Source organism: Nansenia antarctica, assembly GCF_963989245.1.
Source record: "Nansenia antarctica genome assembly, chromosome: 4".
In the NCBI taxonomy this organism is placed as follows: Eukaryota; Metazoa; Chordata; class Actinopteri; order Argentiniformes; family Microstomatidae; genus Nansenia; species Nansenia antarctica.
In genome coordinates this window covers 73,998,356-74,014,181 of record NC_137689.1, presented here as the reverse complement: position 1 = coordinate 74,014,181, position 15,826 = coordinate 73,998,356, and the positions used below count along the sequence as shown (strand labels likewise).

General features: G+C 43.3%; 1 protein-coding gene across 1 annotated transcript in view; it reads left to right on the top strand.

Annotated features, from left to right (window-relative positions):
* The first annotated feature begins 5,934 nt into the window (after positions 1–5,934).
* The window catches only part of LOC308156643 (stomatin-like), a 21,036-nt gene continuing 11,144 nt past the window's right edge, over positions 5,935–15,826 (top strand). Inside the window, 4 exon segments of the mRNA XM_080530032.1 lie at positions 5,935–6,014; positions 7,226–7,261; positions 8,981–9,090; positions 15,102–15,174. Of these exon segments, the coding sequence (XP_080386158.1) occupies positions 5,969–6,014; positions 7,226–7,261; positions 8,981–9,090; positions 15,102–15,174 (265 nt within the window). The 5' untranslated portion in view covers positions 5,935–5,968.

The following is a 15,826-nucleotide window of genomic DNA, read 5'->3' as shown; positions in this document are numbered from 1 at the left end:
CTGGAGAAACAAGACTGGTTAGAGGAACTAAAATGCACACAGGTTGAAGAGGCATGGCTAGGTTTCAAAACCAAATTCCTAAATATTATTGACAGTATAGCCCCCATGAGAACCACCAGGGTTAAAGCCCGATCGGAACCATGGATGAATTCGGACATTCTAAATGCTATGAAAGTCAGAGACCTAAAATGCTCTGAAGTTCAAAAATGCAAATCAAAATTAGTGAAACACTTAAACGAAGATCACAAAACCCACTTTGAAAAAATTAAAAAACAATGCAACAAACTATGCAATCAGGTAATTACCATGACCAAATCTGCTAAGAAAGAATACCTCGATAACAAAATCGAAGAAAACTTAAACAAACCACGTGACCTTTGGAAGCTACTTAATAGCCAACTAGGTTGCAGTCAAAAACTCAAAACCAGGTCTACAAACATCAGCATAAAATCTGGAGATTCTCTCCTTACAGACAAGCTGGATGTGGCTAAGTGCTTAAACACTTTCTTTACAACCATAGCCACTAAATTAGTTAACAATCTACCACCCCACTCAGGGCGTTATGGTGTAGAGCACATCCGTGCGTTCTACAATAAACTGGGTGTACGCAAAGATGATTTTAAACTCTCCATGGTGTCAAACGATGAGGTGTTTAAAAAGCTGGGCGCGCTACACTCAGAAAAGGCCACGGGCCATGACAATATTCCAGCCAGATTTCTATAAGACTCAGCTGCCTCCATTACCCCAATCATCACCCACATAATAAACCTCTCCATCAAACAGGGACACGTCCCCCTTGACTTTAAAATAGCAAGGGTAACCCCACTGTATAAAAAAGGAAGCAAATTAGACCCAGGCAACTACCGACCTGTTTCTATTCTTAATTCCATCTCGAAACTTATGGAAAAAATAGTTTATGAACAGGTTGATAGGTACCTTACCGAAAAAAATCTGATGTATGAATTTCAATCAGGATTCAGAACATCCCATTCCACTGACACATGCCTTCTCTATTTGAACGACCACATCAACCATGAGGTGGACTCGGGCAAATACTGCGGCATGGTCATGCTGGACCTCCAGAAGGCCTTCGACACAGTAGATCACCACATATTGTTAGATAAACTGAAAGCAATTGGGTTCGATAGAACATCGGTGAGCTGGATGCAATCCTACTTAGAGGGGAGGGAACAGGTGGTAAGTGTGAACGGAACACTGTCCCCCCCCCTCCCAGTGACCTGCGGCGTTCCACAAGGAAGCATATTGGGACCTTTACTGTTCCTAATATATGTGAATGACATGTCATCAGCATGTGATTGCAATTTGTTCCTGTTCGCGGATGACTCGGCTCTGCTGGTCTCAGACAGGGACATATTGCAGGTGGAAAAAGCGCTAAGCACTGAACTGAGTAGAATCTGCATCTGGCTAGCTGACAATAAACTATCAATACACCTAGGTAAAACTGAAACCATCCTATACGGATCCCCATCTAAACTCAGAAAGGCTGAAAATTTTAAAATAAAAGTGGGTAACATTAATATCACAAGAAAAGAGGATATTACATACCTGGGCTCCATCTTAGAGGCAAATCTTTCCGGAGATAAAATGGCAGCAAAAGTAATCAAAAAAGTGAACCATAGAACTAGATTCTTGTACAGGATATCCTCACTTGTCAGTAAAAACACACTGAGGACCCTATCAGGAGCTCTCATTCAATGTCACTTCGACTATGCCGTAACATCATGGTACTATAGAACCACAAAGGCCCATAAAACAAGACTCCAGACAGCCCAAAATAAACTGGTTAGGCTTCTGCTAGGCCTCAACCCTAGGACACATCTAACCGCTGCTCATTTTTTGAGCCTTGATTGGCTACGAGTAGTTGACAGAGTGCAGCAGCTTGCACTGGGCCTGGTCTTCAAGATACGCTACACCACAAAGACACCCAAGTACCTGTCAACATACTTCCAAAAAGTGAACAACGTCCACACATACAACACCAGAGGAAGCTCCACGAACCACGTTCAACCGCGTTGCACCACAAACAAGGGGTTAAACTCGTTTGCAAACTATGCAGTAAAAATGTGGAACGCCCTTCCTATAATCTTAAAGGAGTGCAAAACACTGCCCACCTTCAAAACCACTCTCAAAAAACATTTACAGGAGGCTGCAATCCGTAACTGGACCCTCTAAATCAAAAATCAGATTAAAAGACCCGAACTACCCACTGTACACACTTTGTGTTTTGTCCCCCGCCCCCACCTGTGGTGTATGTCCCCACCTGTCCTACCCGCTGTACATACCTGATGTTTTGTTGTATTGTTCTTCCCATGATGGATGTATTTTTATCTTGTAGATAGTAATAGTTATTTGTCTGTATTATCTTGTAGATAGTACTAGTTTTTTTTTCTTTGTCTGTCTTACATGTAACGATGAATTGAGAATCAAGGACCCCAATTGAAATAAGCCAGTGGCTTTCTTGGGTTTTTATCCTGTTAGTTGACCTTGTATGTAATATGTACTGTCATGTACCTACTTCTGCAAATCTTCTAATAAAGTTTTCAATCAATCAATCAAAGTCGTGACGTGTTTCCGGGTCCAACGTTGGCTGAGGCGCTGTCTTCGAAATGCCGAAATAATAATAATAATAAATTATATTTATATAGCGCTTTTCCGAGGCTCAAATACCCTGACAATATGGGGAAACGGGAAAGTGCTGCTGTGTCCATTGTTGTATGAATAGATCCGAGTCTAAAAAATGATTAAACTGTCATTCTACCGCTGTAGTTCACAGGTACTCTGGTGCAGGGAATTTCCGGTTTCGACTCGGAAATGGCTAAACGTCACTTTTGACGTCAGACTTAACAAGCGGGGTCTCATTGTTTATCTGTTTTTCCCTCCCAAGAAAAGAAAAGAAAAGAAAAGAAAAGAAAAGAAAAAAAAAGAAAAGATGGCAACAATCTCAAAACCAGGTGAGTCGTCTGTGACAGTAAAACTAATTTGTGATGAATGCATAATTAGCCCTAATACTGTAAATGGCTGTCAGAATGAGTAAACAATGATTATCTTTTGTATTTCTTTACCAAATGTACTAAATGTATTTGTCCACCAATAATGCAGTCGGCCACTGAATGATTTTCCTCATCAAAATAAGTGAAAAGAAACACACAAATAACATATGAAAGTGATATTAGTCGATAGAGTCCATAATGAGCCTACATTATGACAGAGGCTCTCTCGCCTTTTTATTGTCAAGTCCAGCACAAGGAGCTTATTTCTGTGTTTATATTGATGAATCATGCCTGACTGTCCCTTACCTTCTGGTTTGTGTTAAAGATCTCTGTCTTGTCTTGATTGGCATAACTGGATCTGGGAAGAGCGCCTCTGGAAACACCATTCTGGGTACGAAGCACTTCCTTTCAGAAAAGGGCTTCAGCTCCATGACCTCGGAGACCAAGTGTGGAGAGACGACCCTGGCCAATGGGAAGAGTCTGATGGTTGTGGACACACCAGGTTTTCTTGATACCAACCTTCCCAAGGATCAGGTCCACAGGGAGATTGCCAAAAGTGTGACTCTGTGTGCCCCTGGCCCCCATGCTTTCCTCTTTGTGATCTCAACTGGCCGCTTCACTGAAGAAGATGAGAAGGTTGTGGAGCTGATAGTAAAAGTGTTTGGGGAGGGAGCTGTGCGTGATTATGGGGTGGTGCTGTTCACTGATGGGGATGGGTTGCACAAGCCGATAGAGGATTTCCTCCAGACAGCTCCACCTGGTCTCAAGTCTCTGCTGGGGAGATGTGGGAACAGATACCACGTCTTCGACAACACCGACCTGGCCAACCGTGACCAGGTGACACGGCTGCTGGAGAAGGTGGAGGGGATGGTGCAGAAGAACGGAGGAGAGTGCTACACCAACGACATGTTGAGAAAGGCAGAGGCGCTTATCCAACAGGAGATTAAGGATGAGAATGCAGATAGAGCAGCTGAGGAGGCCAATGGCAGAAAGAATAATGGGTATAACGCAGGCCAAAGGTCTCCTCCTGAAGCCTCTCCTACTAAAGCCTCTCCCAGCCCCCCCAATATTTCACTATCCGACAGGATCAAGCATGCCCTCTCCCCTAAGGTCCTGAGTGTAGTGGTCAAATGGGTGGCAGGGTTACTAGTGGTAGGGGTAGTGGTAGGGGCAACTGTTGGGGAAGGTGTGGCTTATTTTGCAGGGACGGCAATTAAAACTGCTGCGATCGGGGGGGGGGTTGTGGGAGGGGCTCTGGGAGGGGGCATTGGTTTGGTGATGGGGCTTGACAAACTCAAGAAGATGAAGTGATTAGACCAACAGCTGGGTGGGCTGTTAGTACAGTAGCAGAGGGTCTTCAGCTGTGGGGACAGGGAGTCACGGCTGTAGCTTCAGGGATGGCTTGTTTGTACTGTCGGCCTTCATGACTTATTGTAGACAAATGAACACTATAAATAAACTATGATATTTACAATGTTCAAACATGCTTGATTGTATACAAATATTTGCTCATGTATATTCCTATATACCACTTGCCAAAATATTTAATATCAACATAATCATATATATCTGAGAAAGAATATTTAGTTTCATTACATTTATTTGTTATCGATCTATTATCTGTAATCCCCCACATTTACCTTAGTTAATATGCATATCTGGTTTTATTTCATTTTGTTATTGACTTTATCTTTGACCTTTGTTTCTCTATGAACCTTCTGGTTGTCTTGTATGTTGATCATTAATCTTTTGATTCTCTCAGCTCACCAACACGCAGAACAACTTTGTAACCTTCTTATATTGGCATGTGTTTCTTGCCTGTCACCTGTACTTGCAAAACACTTTTATCTATATCTTTTTATTCATTGTCTTATTATGTTGTTAAATGTTTATGTATTCATTTTCTATATATATGAATGAATGAAGGAATTAATGAATGAATGAATGGTCTTTATTGTCATTAATACAGTACAGGTACCATACAACGAAATTTAGGAGGGGGGGCTCCCCTGGTGCTAGGAAAAAAGACTAAAAACAAGAGAGCCAAGGGTAAAATAAGAAAGAGAAAAGAGCTGGTTGACATAAATAAAGGCTATGTACACTATCTACTATACTATACTACTATACTATACAATAAAACACTGTGCTGTACTCTATGCTATGCTATAAATATCCTAACTTTTCCTATATCTGAACCTTATGTACACAAGGGTTGTCATATTGCACATAATATTTGTTGCACATTCATTAGGTGTGAATGTGCAACAAAAGTGTCGCAGTTTGCAGGTTTAGAATGTTCACAGTTGTATTACAATATTGCACTTATGTTTACAATCTAGTAGCTGCCATCAAATTGTCTAGATTGTCCAGGGCCTAGAACCTAGGTCTTTGCTGTGTTCAGGGCCTGAATGGCCCTAGGGTAGAAGCTGAGCTTCAGTCTGTTTGTAGTATGTATCTATGTATCTATTCTTGCCATTTTGTATCTAATTATTTTATTACTATCCTTCTTTTATCGGTATTTTTAAAGCATATATGTAAAGCATTTTGAACTGCCCCTGTTGTATGAAATGTGCTATTCAAATAAACTTTGCCTTTTTACACATACAGTGGATCTCTATGAAACTTCCATTTCCCCCCCAGTAGAGGGAGACAAACGTCCGTTTCGCAACTACGGGAAGAGAGCAAACTCCTCCTACCTTTCTTACCCCCTTCACGCGACTTCGGGTGCGGTGCGTTCGTAAACTTGCTCTGAGAACGCCGGAGCGCACACTGGGCTCGACGTCATAAAGCGACCAAGTCATTTGATTGGACAAGAGGCATCCCGTGAGTGCTGATCAGATGGTCCAGAGCGTAACTACGAACGCAGGCTTTTAGATAGCGGTTGTCTTGTATAAAACACCCGGGAGGACCAGAGAGAGAGTGGTGTTACGGTGTGGCTGACTTGTATTTTCGGTGAAATGATGGACAAAGAGAGAAAGGAGAAAAGGCGGGAGCGTCAAGCGGGTAGGTGTATATATCTATCTATCTATCTACGTATCTATCTATGTTTGGTTGTAACCGTCGTGTCTGCGTCAGTCAGTGGTCCGTTATAGTAAATAAGCCCAGCCCGCCGTCTCCTCTACGGCGTTATTTATGTGCCACAATCCTCCAGGTTGGCCACTGTCACTGAGCCTGTCTACATTACGTGACGTTAGAATTATAAGGTTCTATCTCCATTTTTGGTCAAAATTGAGTTGTTTTTTTACATAATCTGATCCATTAGGTGTGTATTAATGCCTGTGTGGTGTTATTTTTTAAATGTTGACATTTTTGAGTTAGTAATTCATAAAATACAAAGGTTCCATCTCACAAAACATAATGGAATGTAAAAACTTTGACGCTCAATATCTCTGAACTGCCCTAAACGGAGATAGAACCTTATCATTCTAAGCTCACGCACTGTCACTGAGCCTGTCTACATTAGGTAGATTACTCTCATAATCAACATTGCCTTTTTTTTTACGCTAGTGAATTACGGTTACTAGGGGAAAAAAGTGTCAAAAAAAAAATGTGGGTCAAACTGACCCTATCAAGCCAAGCAAGGCAGTCTGAAATACATGACCACCAAAGCGGGACACACCCTTGTTGCGTCTAGGCTTATTATAAGATCCACTCTCTACTCCCCTTGTTGTTATCATCAAACATGGATTTAAAATTAAAAAATCATTCACATGTATTTTTTTTAGCAACACAGCACAGCGTAGCCTACATGTCCCATCTGGTCATGGTGGCAATATTAGTGAATCTTTGTTTATATGACATAATATACCTAGTGATATCTCTCTAAATGAATGGTCTTTATTGTCATTAATACAGTACAGGTACCATACAACGACATTTAGGAGGGGGGGCTCCCCTGGTGCTAGGGAAAAAGACTAAAAACAAGAAGGGAAAAGAGCTGGTTTACATACATAAAGGCTATATACACTATCCACTATACTACTATACTATACAATAAAACACTGTGCTGTACTCTATGCTATGCTATAAATATCCTAACATTTCCTATCTCTGAACCTTATGTGCACGAGGGTTGTCATATTGCACATAGTGTTATTGCACATTAATTTAAAGTGTCGCAGTTTGCAGGTTTGAAATGTTCACAGTTGTATTTCAATATTGCACTTATGTTTACAATCTAGTAGCTGGCATCAAATTGTCTAAATTGACTGTAGGGCCAGAAGGAGCCATGCTGGCTGGTTCTGATGAAGGTACACGCCTTACAAAGTGGAATTTGTCTGCATGGTGGTAGAGACTAGACAGCTTGGGCCAGGTTTAACTCAACAAGTTAATGAGCATCATAAGCAGGGGTGCTGCTGGTTGCTTTGGCATTAGCTAATCATCTTTGATCTGTCTCAGTTGAGAGGCATTTACATCTCTCTTGAGACTGTTAAATTGATTACCGGTGGCTGGTGTAGTAGGGTGTGGCTGGCTGCTTTGCGGGGGTGTCACATTGACTGCGTTAACATGCACACCATATTCCGATTTAAGGTCAATATTCGGGTTATTGTAGCTAATATTCCCGAATAAGGTGTTTATATGCGCTGTATTCCGTTTACATGTGGTTTCGGCGGGACAAATCAGATGGATTCGTCCGGAAATAGTTGTTACTGTACTGTAGTAAAGTTAGCGTTGGTAGCTTGGTTATTTCGATGTCTTCTTCCATCTATATACCCCATGATGTTTAAATCCTTCATCTATATACCCCATGATGTTTAAATCCTTCATCTATATACCCCATGATGTTTAAATCCTTCAGCTATATACCCAGGCATGATGTTTAAATCCTTCATCTATATACCCCATGATGTTTAAATCCTTCATCTATATACCCCATGATGTTTAAATCCTTCATTATTTGAAGGCAGACTGCAGTCTCCTCCTCACTCCAGAAATGCTGCCTGCTAGTCGCCATCGTGGTTGCTATGCTGCCCCTAGCAACAACACAACCCAGGATTGCGTGCTCATGCGCAGACGTAACTGAATATTCCGAAAAGGGTCATATTCCGATTAGGCCTAATAATAATAATAACTTTTATTTGTATAGCGCTTTTCCGGCAAATGTTGCAGCTCAAAGTGCTCCAATCATTATATCATCATAATTTCATTATTTAGTCATTTAAAGGCAATATTAAAAAGATGGGTTTTTAGTGTTGACTTAAACATATTTGCTGAGGTTGCATCTCTAATGTAAACTGGCAGTGTATTCCACAATTTGGGTGCATAAAATGAGAATGCAGCCACACCAAATCTCTTCTTTTGTACACGTGGTACACAGAGAAAACCAGCGACAGAAGTCCTGAGAGCTCTATTGGGCTGATATGCTAGCAAAAGGTCTTTCAGATATTCTGGTGCTGTGCCAGTGAGAGCTTTATAAACAAGCAGAAGGATCTTGAAATCTATTCACAATATTCTGATTCAAACAGCCATATGCCAGGGATCTTAATCGGAATATGGCCTTAATCGGGTTCGGTACTTGTTTACATGACTCTTGCCCAATCGGAATATATCGGAATATTGAGCATACTCCGATTAATACAGGAATATTGTACAAAAAAAATAAAAAATAAATATTAAAAAATATGGTGTGCATGTAAACGCAGTCATCGTGTGAAGGTGGCTGACATCAGACCAATCATCTGCATGGGATTGTCGTTTTCTAATCTGTGTTAGACATGCAGACGCATGCTTATCTAGGCATTTCAAGACTTTCAAAAGAAATTGTTTGTATCGGATGACCGGCTTGTTCACAGTTCTGTGTACTCTTGTGGGGGCGCCGTCTAGAGTGCAGGTGTGATTTCTCTAAAAAATGCAAATGAAACATGTAGGCTAAATAATAATGCAAATTGGATGGTCAGACTCCATCTCTCCTTCTCTCCTCTGATTGGACGACCATGTCATGTGATGTGATCATGTGATGTCCCTTCCAGACCTGGAGAACCCAGACGCCAGCATCGGCGTGTGTGGATGGATCATCGTGGTGTTCTCCCTCATATTGACCGTGGTCACCCTGCCCCTCTCCATATGGATGTGCATCAAGGTACAGCTGGCCAGCTAGCATCGTCTTCAATTATGATTATATAAGTGATCCGCAACGCCCTCCCTACCCTGGACTCCTTCAAATCAGCCCTCAAAACCCATCTGTTCACCAAGGCCTTTGGGCGCCTAGTCACTGTTTCTGTTTTGTGTTTGTTTGTTCTCTGTTTTGTCTGTCTGACCATTTCCTGTAGAATTGTAAAGCGTCCTTGGGTTTTATGAAAGGCGCTATACAAATCCAAGTTATTATTATTATTATTATTATTATAATGATTGGAGCACTTGGAGCTGCAACTTTTGCAGGAAAAGTGCTATACGAATAAAACGTTATTATGATTATGATTATGATTATGATTATGATTATGATTATTATTATTATTATTATTATTATTATTATTAACTGTCCACCCGCCCACCACACGGACGACCTATGAACTTTGTCATTTCCCCCAGGGCCTGAACTGAGCAAATAGTGAAGAGTGTGTGTAGTGCAGTGTGTGTGTGTGTGTGTGTGTGTGTGTGTGTGTGTGTGTGTGTGTTTACTTGATCGACCACTCACCAGCATACCGCGTTGCCTAATGTCCAAATTGCTCAAACGGCAAAGACCAGCTGCTAGAGTTGCTTTGTTCGGTATTTACTCAGTGAAAAGTAGAAGATTTGTTTAGAGCCAGTCAGTGAATGGCTCAATATCTAAATGATCAGTGGAAAGGTCGCCTGAGCGATGTCAGAGACAGACCAGAGACAGATTATCAGCTGTAATGATTACCAGTGCTCTGACTGTGTGTTCGTGCCTCTGGGTCCAGCAACAGGAGAGACATTCACCAAAACCTCCGCTGCCAGAAGGCTGAACTATGACTAACTATGACTAACTGTTTCCGAGCAGAACAAAGGCTTTCCCGACTTTGTCCTCGGTGCAGAACATGTGTCGTTTTTGGTGATAGTCAATGAATTGTCAACAGGGTAGGTGTGTGTTTTAGGACAGGGTAGGTGTGTGTTTTAGGACAGGGTAGGTGTGTGTTTTAGGACAGGGTAGGTGTGTGTTTAAGGACAGGGTAGGTGTGTGTTTTAGGACAGGGTAGGTGCGTGTTTAAGGACAGGGTAGGTGTGTGTTTTAGGACAGGGTAGGTGTGTGTTTTAGGACAGGGTAGGTGTGTGTTTAAGGACAGGGTAGGTGTGTGTTTTAGGACAGGGTAGGTGTGTGTTTTAGGACAGGGTAGGTGTGTGTTTTAGGACAGGGTAGGTGTGTGTTTTAGGACAGGGTAGGTGTGTGTTTTAGGACAGGGTAGGTGTGTGTTTAAGGACAGGGTAGGTGTGTGTTTTAGGACAGGGTAGGTGTGTGTTTTAGGACAGGGTAGGCGTGTGTTTAAGGACAGGGTAGGTGTGTGTTTTAGGACAGGGTAGGTGTGTGTTTTAGAACAGGGTAGGTGTGTGTTTAAGGACAGGGTAGGTGTGTGTTTAAGGACAGGGTAGGTGTGTGTTTTAGGACAGGGTAGGTGTGTGTTTTAGGACAGGGTAGGTGTGTGTTTTAGGACAGGGTAGGTGTGTGTTTTAGGACAGGGTAGGTGTGTGTTTTAGGACAGGGTAGGTGTGTGTTTTAGGACAGGGTAGGTGTGTGTTTAAGGACAGGGTAGGTGTGTGTTTTAGGACAGGGTAGGTGTGTGTTTTAGGACAGGGTAGGTGTGTGTTTTAGGACAGGGTAGGTGTGTGTTTAAGGACAGGGTAGGTGTGTGTTTAAGGACAGGGTAGGTGTGTGTTTTAGGACAGGGTAGGTGTGTGTTTAAGGACAGGGTAGGTGTGTGTTTTAGGACAGGGTAGGTGTGTGTTTAAGGACAGGGTAGGTGTGTGTTTAAGGACAGGGTAGGTGTGTGTTTAAGGACAGGGTAGGTGTGTGTTTTAGGACAGGGTAGGTGTGTGTTTTAGGACAGGGTAGGTGCGTGTTTAAGGACAGGGTAGGTGCGTGTTTTAGGACAGGGTAGGTGTGTGTTTTAGGACAGGGTAGGTGTGTGTTTTAGGACAGGGTAGGTGCGTGTTTTAGGACAGGGTAGGTGTGTGTTTGAGGACAGGGTAGGTGTGTGTTTAAGGACAGGGTAGGTGTGTGTTTTAGGACAGGGTAGGTGTGTGTTTAAGGACAGGGTAGGTGTGTGTTTTAGGACAGGGTAGGTGTGTGTTTAAGGACAGGGTAGGTGTGTGTTTAAGGACAGGGTAGGTGTGTGTTTTAGGACAGGGTAGGTGTGTGTTTTAGGACAGGGTAGGTGTGTGTTTTAGGACAGGGTAGGTGTGTGTTTAAGGACAGGGTAGGTGTGTGTTTAAGGACAGGGTAGGTGTGTGTTTAAGGACAGGGTAGGTGTGTGTTTTAGGACAGGGTAGGTGTGTGTTTTAGGACAGGGTAGGTGTGTGTTTTAGGACAGGGTAGGTGCGTGTTTTAGGACAGGGTAGGTGTGTGTTTTAGGACAGGGTAGGTGTGTGTTTAAGGACAGGGTAGGTGTGTGTTTTAGGACAGGGTAGGTGTGTGTTTTAGGACAGGGTAGGTGTGTGTTTTAGGACAGGGTAGGTGTGTGTTTTAGGACAGGGTAGGTGTGTGTTTAAGGACAGGGTAGGTGTGTGTTTTAGGACAGGGTAGGTGTGTGTTTTAGGACAGGGTAGGTGTGTGTTTAAGGACAGGGTAGGTGTGTGTTTTAGGACAGGGTAGGTGTGTGTTTTAGGACAGGGTAGGTGTGTGTTTTAGGACAGGGTAGGTGTGTGTTTTAGGACAGGGTAGGTGTGTGTTTAAGGACAGGGTAGGTGTGTGTTTAAGGACAGGGTAGGTGTGTGTTTTAGGACAGGGTAGGTGTGTGTTTTAGGACAGGGTAGGTGTGTGTTTTAGGACAGGGTAGGTGTGTGTTTTAGGACAGGGTAGGTGTGTGTTTTAGGACAGGGTAGGTGCGTGTTTAAGGACAGGGTAGGTGTGTGTTTAAGGACAGGGTAGGCGTGTGTTTAAGGACAGGGTAGGCGTGTGTTTTAGGACAGGGTAGGTGTGTGTTTTAGGACAGGGTAGGTGTGTGTTTTAGAACAGGGTAGGTGTGTGTTTTAGGACAGGGTAGGTGTGTGTTTTAGGACAGGGTAGGTGTGTGTTTAAGGACAGGGTAGGTGTGTGTTTTAGAACAGGGTAGGTGTGTGTTTTAGGACAGGGTAGGTGTGTGTTTAAGGACAGGGTAGGTGTGTGTTTAAGGACAGGGTAGGTGTGTGTTTTAGGACAGGGTAGGTGTGTGTTTTAGGACAGGGTAGGTGTGTGTTTTAGGACAGGGTAGGTGTGTGTTTTAGGACAGGGTAGGTGTGTGTTTAAGGACAGGGTAGGTGTGTGTTTTAGGACAGGGTAGGTGTGTGTTTTAGGACAGGGTAGGTGTGTGTTTTAGGACAGGGTAGGTGTGTGTTTTAGGACAGGGTAGGTGTGTGTTTAAGGACAGGGTAGGCGTGTGTTTAAGGACAGGGTAGGTGTGTGTTTTAGGACAGGGTAGGTGTGTGTTTAAGGACAGGGTAGGTGTGTGTTTAAGGACAGGGTAGGTGTGTGTTTTAGGACAGGGTAGGTGTGTGTTTAAGGACAGGGTAGGTGTGTGTTTAAGGACAGGGTAGGTGTGTGTTTAAGGACAGGGTAGGTGTGTGTTTTAGGACAGGGTAGGTGTGTGTTTAAGGACAGGGTAGGTGTGTGTTTTAGGACAGGGTAGGTGTGTGTTTAAGGACAGGGTAGGTGTGTGTTTTAGGACAGGGTAGGTGTGTGTTTAAGGACAGGGTAGGTGTGTGTTTTAGGACAGGGTAGGTGCGTGTTTTAGGACAGGGTAGGTGTGTGTTTTAGGACAGGGTAGGTGTGTGTTTTAGGACAGGGTAGGTGTGTGTTTTAGGACAGGGTAGGTGTGTGTTTTAGGACAGGGTAGGTGTGTGTTTAAGGACAGGGTAGGTGCGTGTTTAAGGACAGGGTAGGTGTGTGTTTAAGGACAGGGTAGGCGTGTGTTTTAGGACAGGGTAGGCGTGTGTTTTAGGACAGGGTAGGTGTGTGTTTTAGGACAGGGTAGGCGTGTGTTTTAGGACAGGGTAGGTGTGTGTTTTAGGACAGGGTAGGTGTGTGTTTTAGGACAGGGTAGGTGTGTGTTTAAGGACAGGGTAGGTGTGTGTTTTAGGACAGGGTAGGTGTGTGTTTTAGGACAGGGTAGGTGTGTGTTTTAGGACAGGGTAGGTGTGTGTTTTAGGACAGGGTAGGTGTGTGTTTAAGGACAGGGTAGGTGTGTGTTTTAGGACAGGGTAGGTGTGTGTTTTAGGACAGGGTAGGTGTGTGTTTTAGGACAGGGTAGGTGTGTGTTTTAGGACAGGGTAGGTGTGTGTTTAAGGACAGGGTAGGTGTGTGTTTAAGGACAGGGTAGGTGTGTGTTTAAGGACAGGGTAGGTGTGTGTTTTAGGACAGGGTAGGTGTGTGTTTAAGGACAGGGTAGGTGTGTGTTTAAGGACAGGGTAGGTGTGTGTTTAAGGACAGGGTAGGCGTGTGTTTTAGGACAGGGTAGGTGTGTGTTTTAGGACAGGGTAGGTGTGTGTTTTAGGACAGGGTAGGTGTGTGTTTTAGGACAGGGTAGGTGTGTGTTTAAGGACAGGGTAGGTGTGTGTTTTAGGACAGGGTAGGTGTGTGTTTTAGGACAGGGTAGGTGTGTGTTTAAGGACAGGGTAGGTGTGTGTTTTAGGACAGGGTAGGTGTGTGTTTTAGGACAGGGTAGGTGTGTGTTTTAGGACAGGGTAGGTGTGTGTTTTAGGACAGGGTAGGTGTGTGTTTTAGGACAGGGTAGGTGTGTGTTTAAGGACAGGGTAGGTGTGTGTTTTAGGACAGGGTAGGTGTGTGTTTTAGGACAGGGTAGGTGTGTGTTTTAGGACAGGGTAGGTGTGTGTTTTAGGACAGGGTAGGCGTGTTTTAGACCAAACGACTCATGACCCACAACAGAAATGTTTACGGGAATCAGAGTCGCTTACTTACTAATATACACAAGAGTAAACATCCCAAAGTAATAAAGTGATGTTAGTAACCAGTCGTACTACAGTGGATTCGATAGTGCAAAAGTACAATAAGATGAAATGCAACGTAATACAGGACAAGTAGTCAGGTAGAGGGGAGTTTGATCACATTACTCCAATCCTGAGATCTCCACACTGGCTACCAGTCTCTCAGAGAATTGAATTCAAAGTAATTCCTAATTGTATACAAACCACAAAATGGTCTTGGACCAAAATACATATCAGATCTCCTCCCACCCTATATTCCAGCAAGGCCCCTAAGGTCAGCTGAGACCATTCAGCTAATCATTCCAAGAGTGAAAACAAAACACGGTGGAGCAGCTTTCAGTCACGCTGCTGCATGCTCCTGGAACAAACTCCCTGAAGAAATCAAACAGGCCCACACCCGACAAATATTTAAATCTAAGCTAAAAACCTTAATGTTTTGCAACAGTTATGATTAAACACTAACACTTCCATCCATGTCTTTTTATTCATTTCTATTATATTATTATTATTATTATTATTATTATTATCATCTTATTATTCTATGATCTTATTCATTATCGTATTAAATTCTCCTATTGATGTATTTTTTGATGCTGTATGCATAAAGCACTTTGAATTGCCCCTGTTGTATGAAATGTGCTATACAAATCAACTTGCCTTGCCTTGTGAAGTGAAGTGAAGTGAAACTTTATATAGCGCTTTTCGTACATGAATGCAACTCAAAGCACTTTACAATAGAAACAATGATTGAAAACAAGATTACAGAAAGAGGGGGAGATGGGGGGGAGGGGACAGTAGGGGAGGGGTGGAGGGGAGGGAGGGGTTACATCTTTTGCTTACACTAAACAAGCATACATGTCAATAACACTAATAATAACTTGTAACTAATAACACTAGTAACCATCTTGTGTACACATAATCAAGTAGGCCAACCCAACCCAATTGACCCAAGGCTCAGTGGAAATGTATTCACGAGTTTTCTTTCTTCCTCTCTGGCAGATAGTAAAGGAGTATGAGAGGGCTATTATCTTCCGCCTGGGCCGCGTCCTAAAAGGAGGAGCCAAAGGACCAGGTAACAGACCCCCCCTCCCCCTCCCACGAGACACAGACCCCGCCTCCAGGAGAAACAGACCCCGCCTCTTTTCTCAGAATCTCTATTCCACCAAAAGCCTTCTAAACTAACCTTATTTTTGTTGTTGTTATTTTAATGTACTTTTTATGAGTTATTTTTTCTGAGTAGAGATTTAGACAGGAAGGATGAGAGAGAGAGAGAGAGAGAGAGAGAGAGAGAGAGAGAGAGAGAGAGAGGAGGATAGAGACAGTAGAGATTTAGACAGGAAGGATGGGTGTGAGAGAGAGAGAGAGAGAGAGAGAGAGAGAGAGGAGGGATGACATGCAGGACATGTCCGCGGCCGGAATCGAACCGGGAACCCTGCGATTACGTGGCCGACGCTTAACCCACTACGCCACCTAAGCGCGCCCCTAAACTAACCTTATGAAGGCGTTATGAAAAAGCACGCTAAAAGACCACCCCCGTAGAGAGCATGATCGGGAAGCAAACAAGGTGCTTGATGTAGTCTTGCGGCCGCCTGTCTTGACGAGGGTGCATTAGCGTCTACTGAGTGTTAGATGTGGTTGGAGGTAAAGCTGCCTTAATCGGGTTTCCTTGACGACCTCGTCTAGACGGGCTGACCCACCGCAGGCTCTTGTTTGAACCTCTGCGT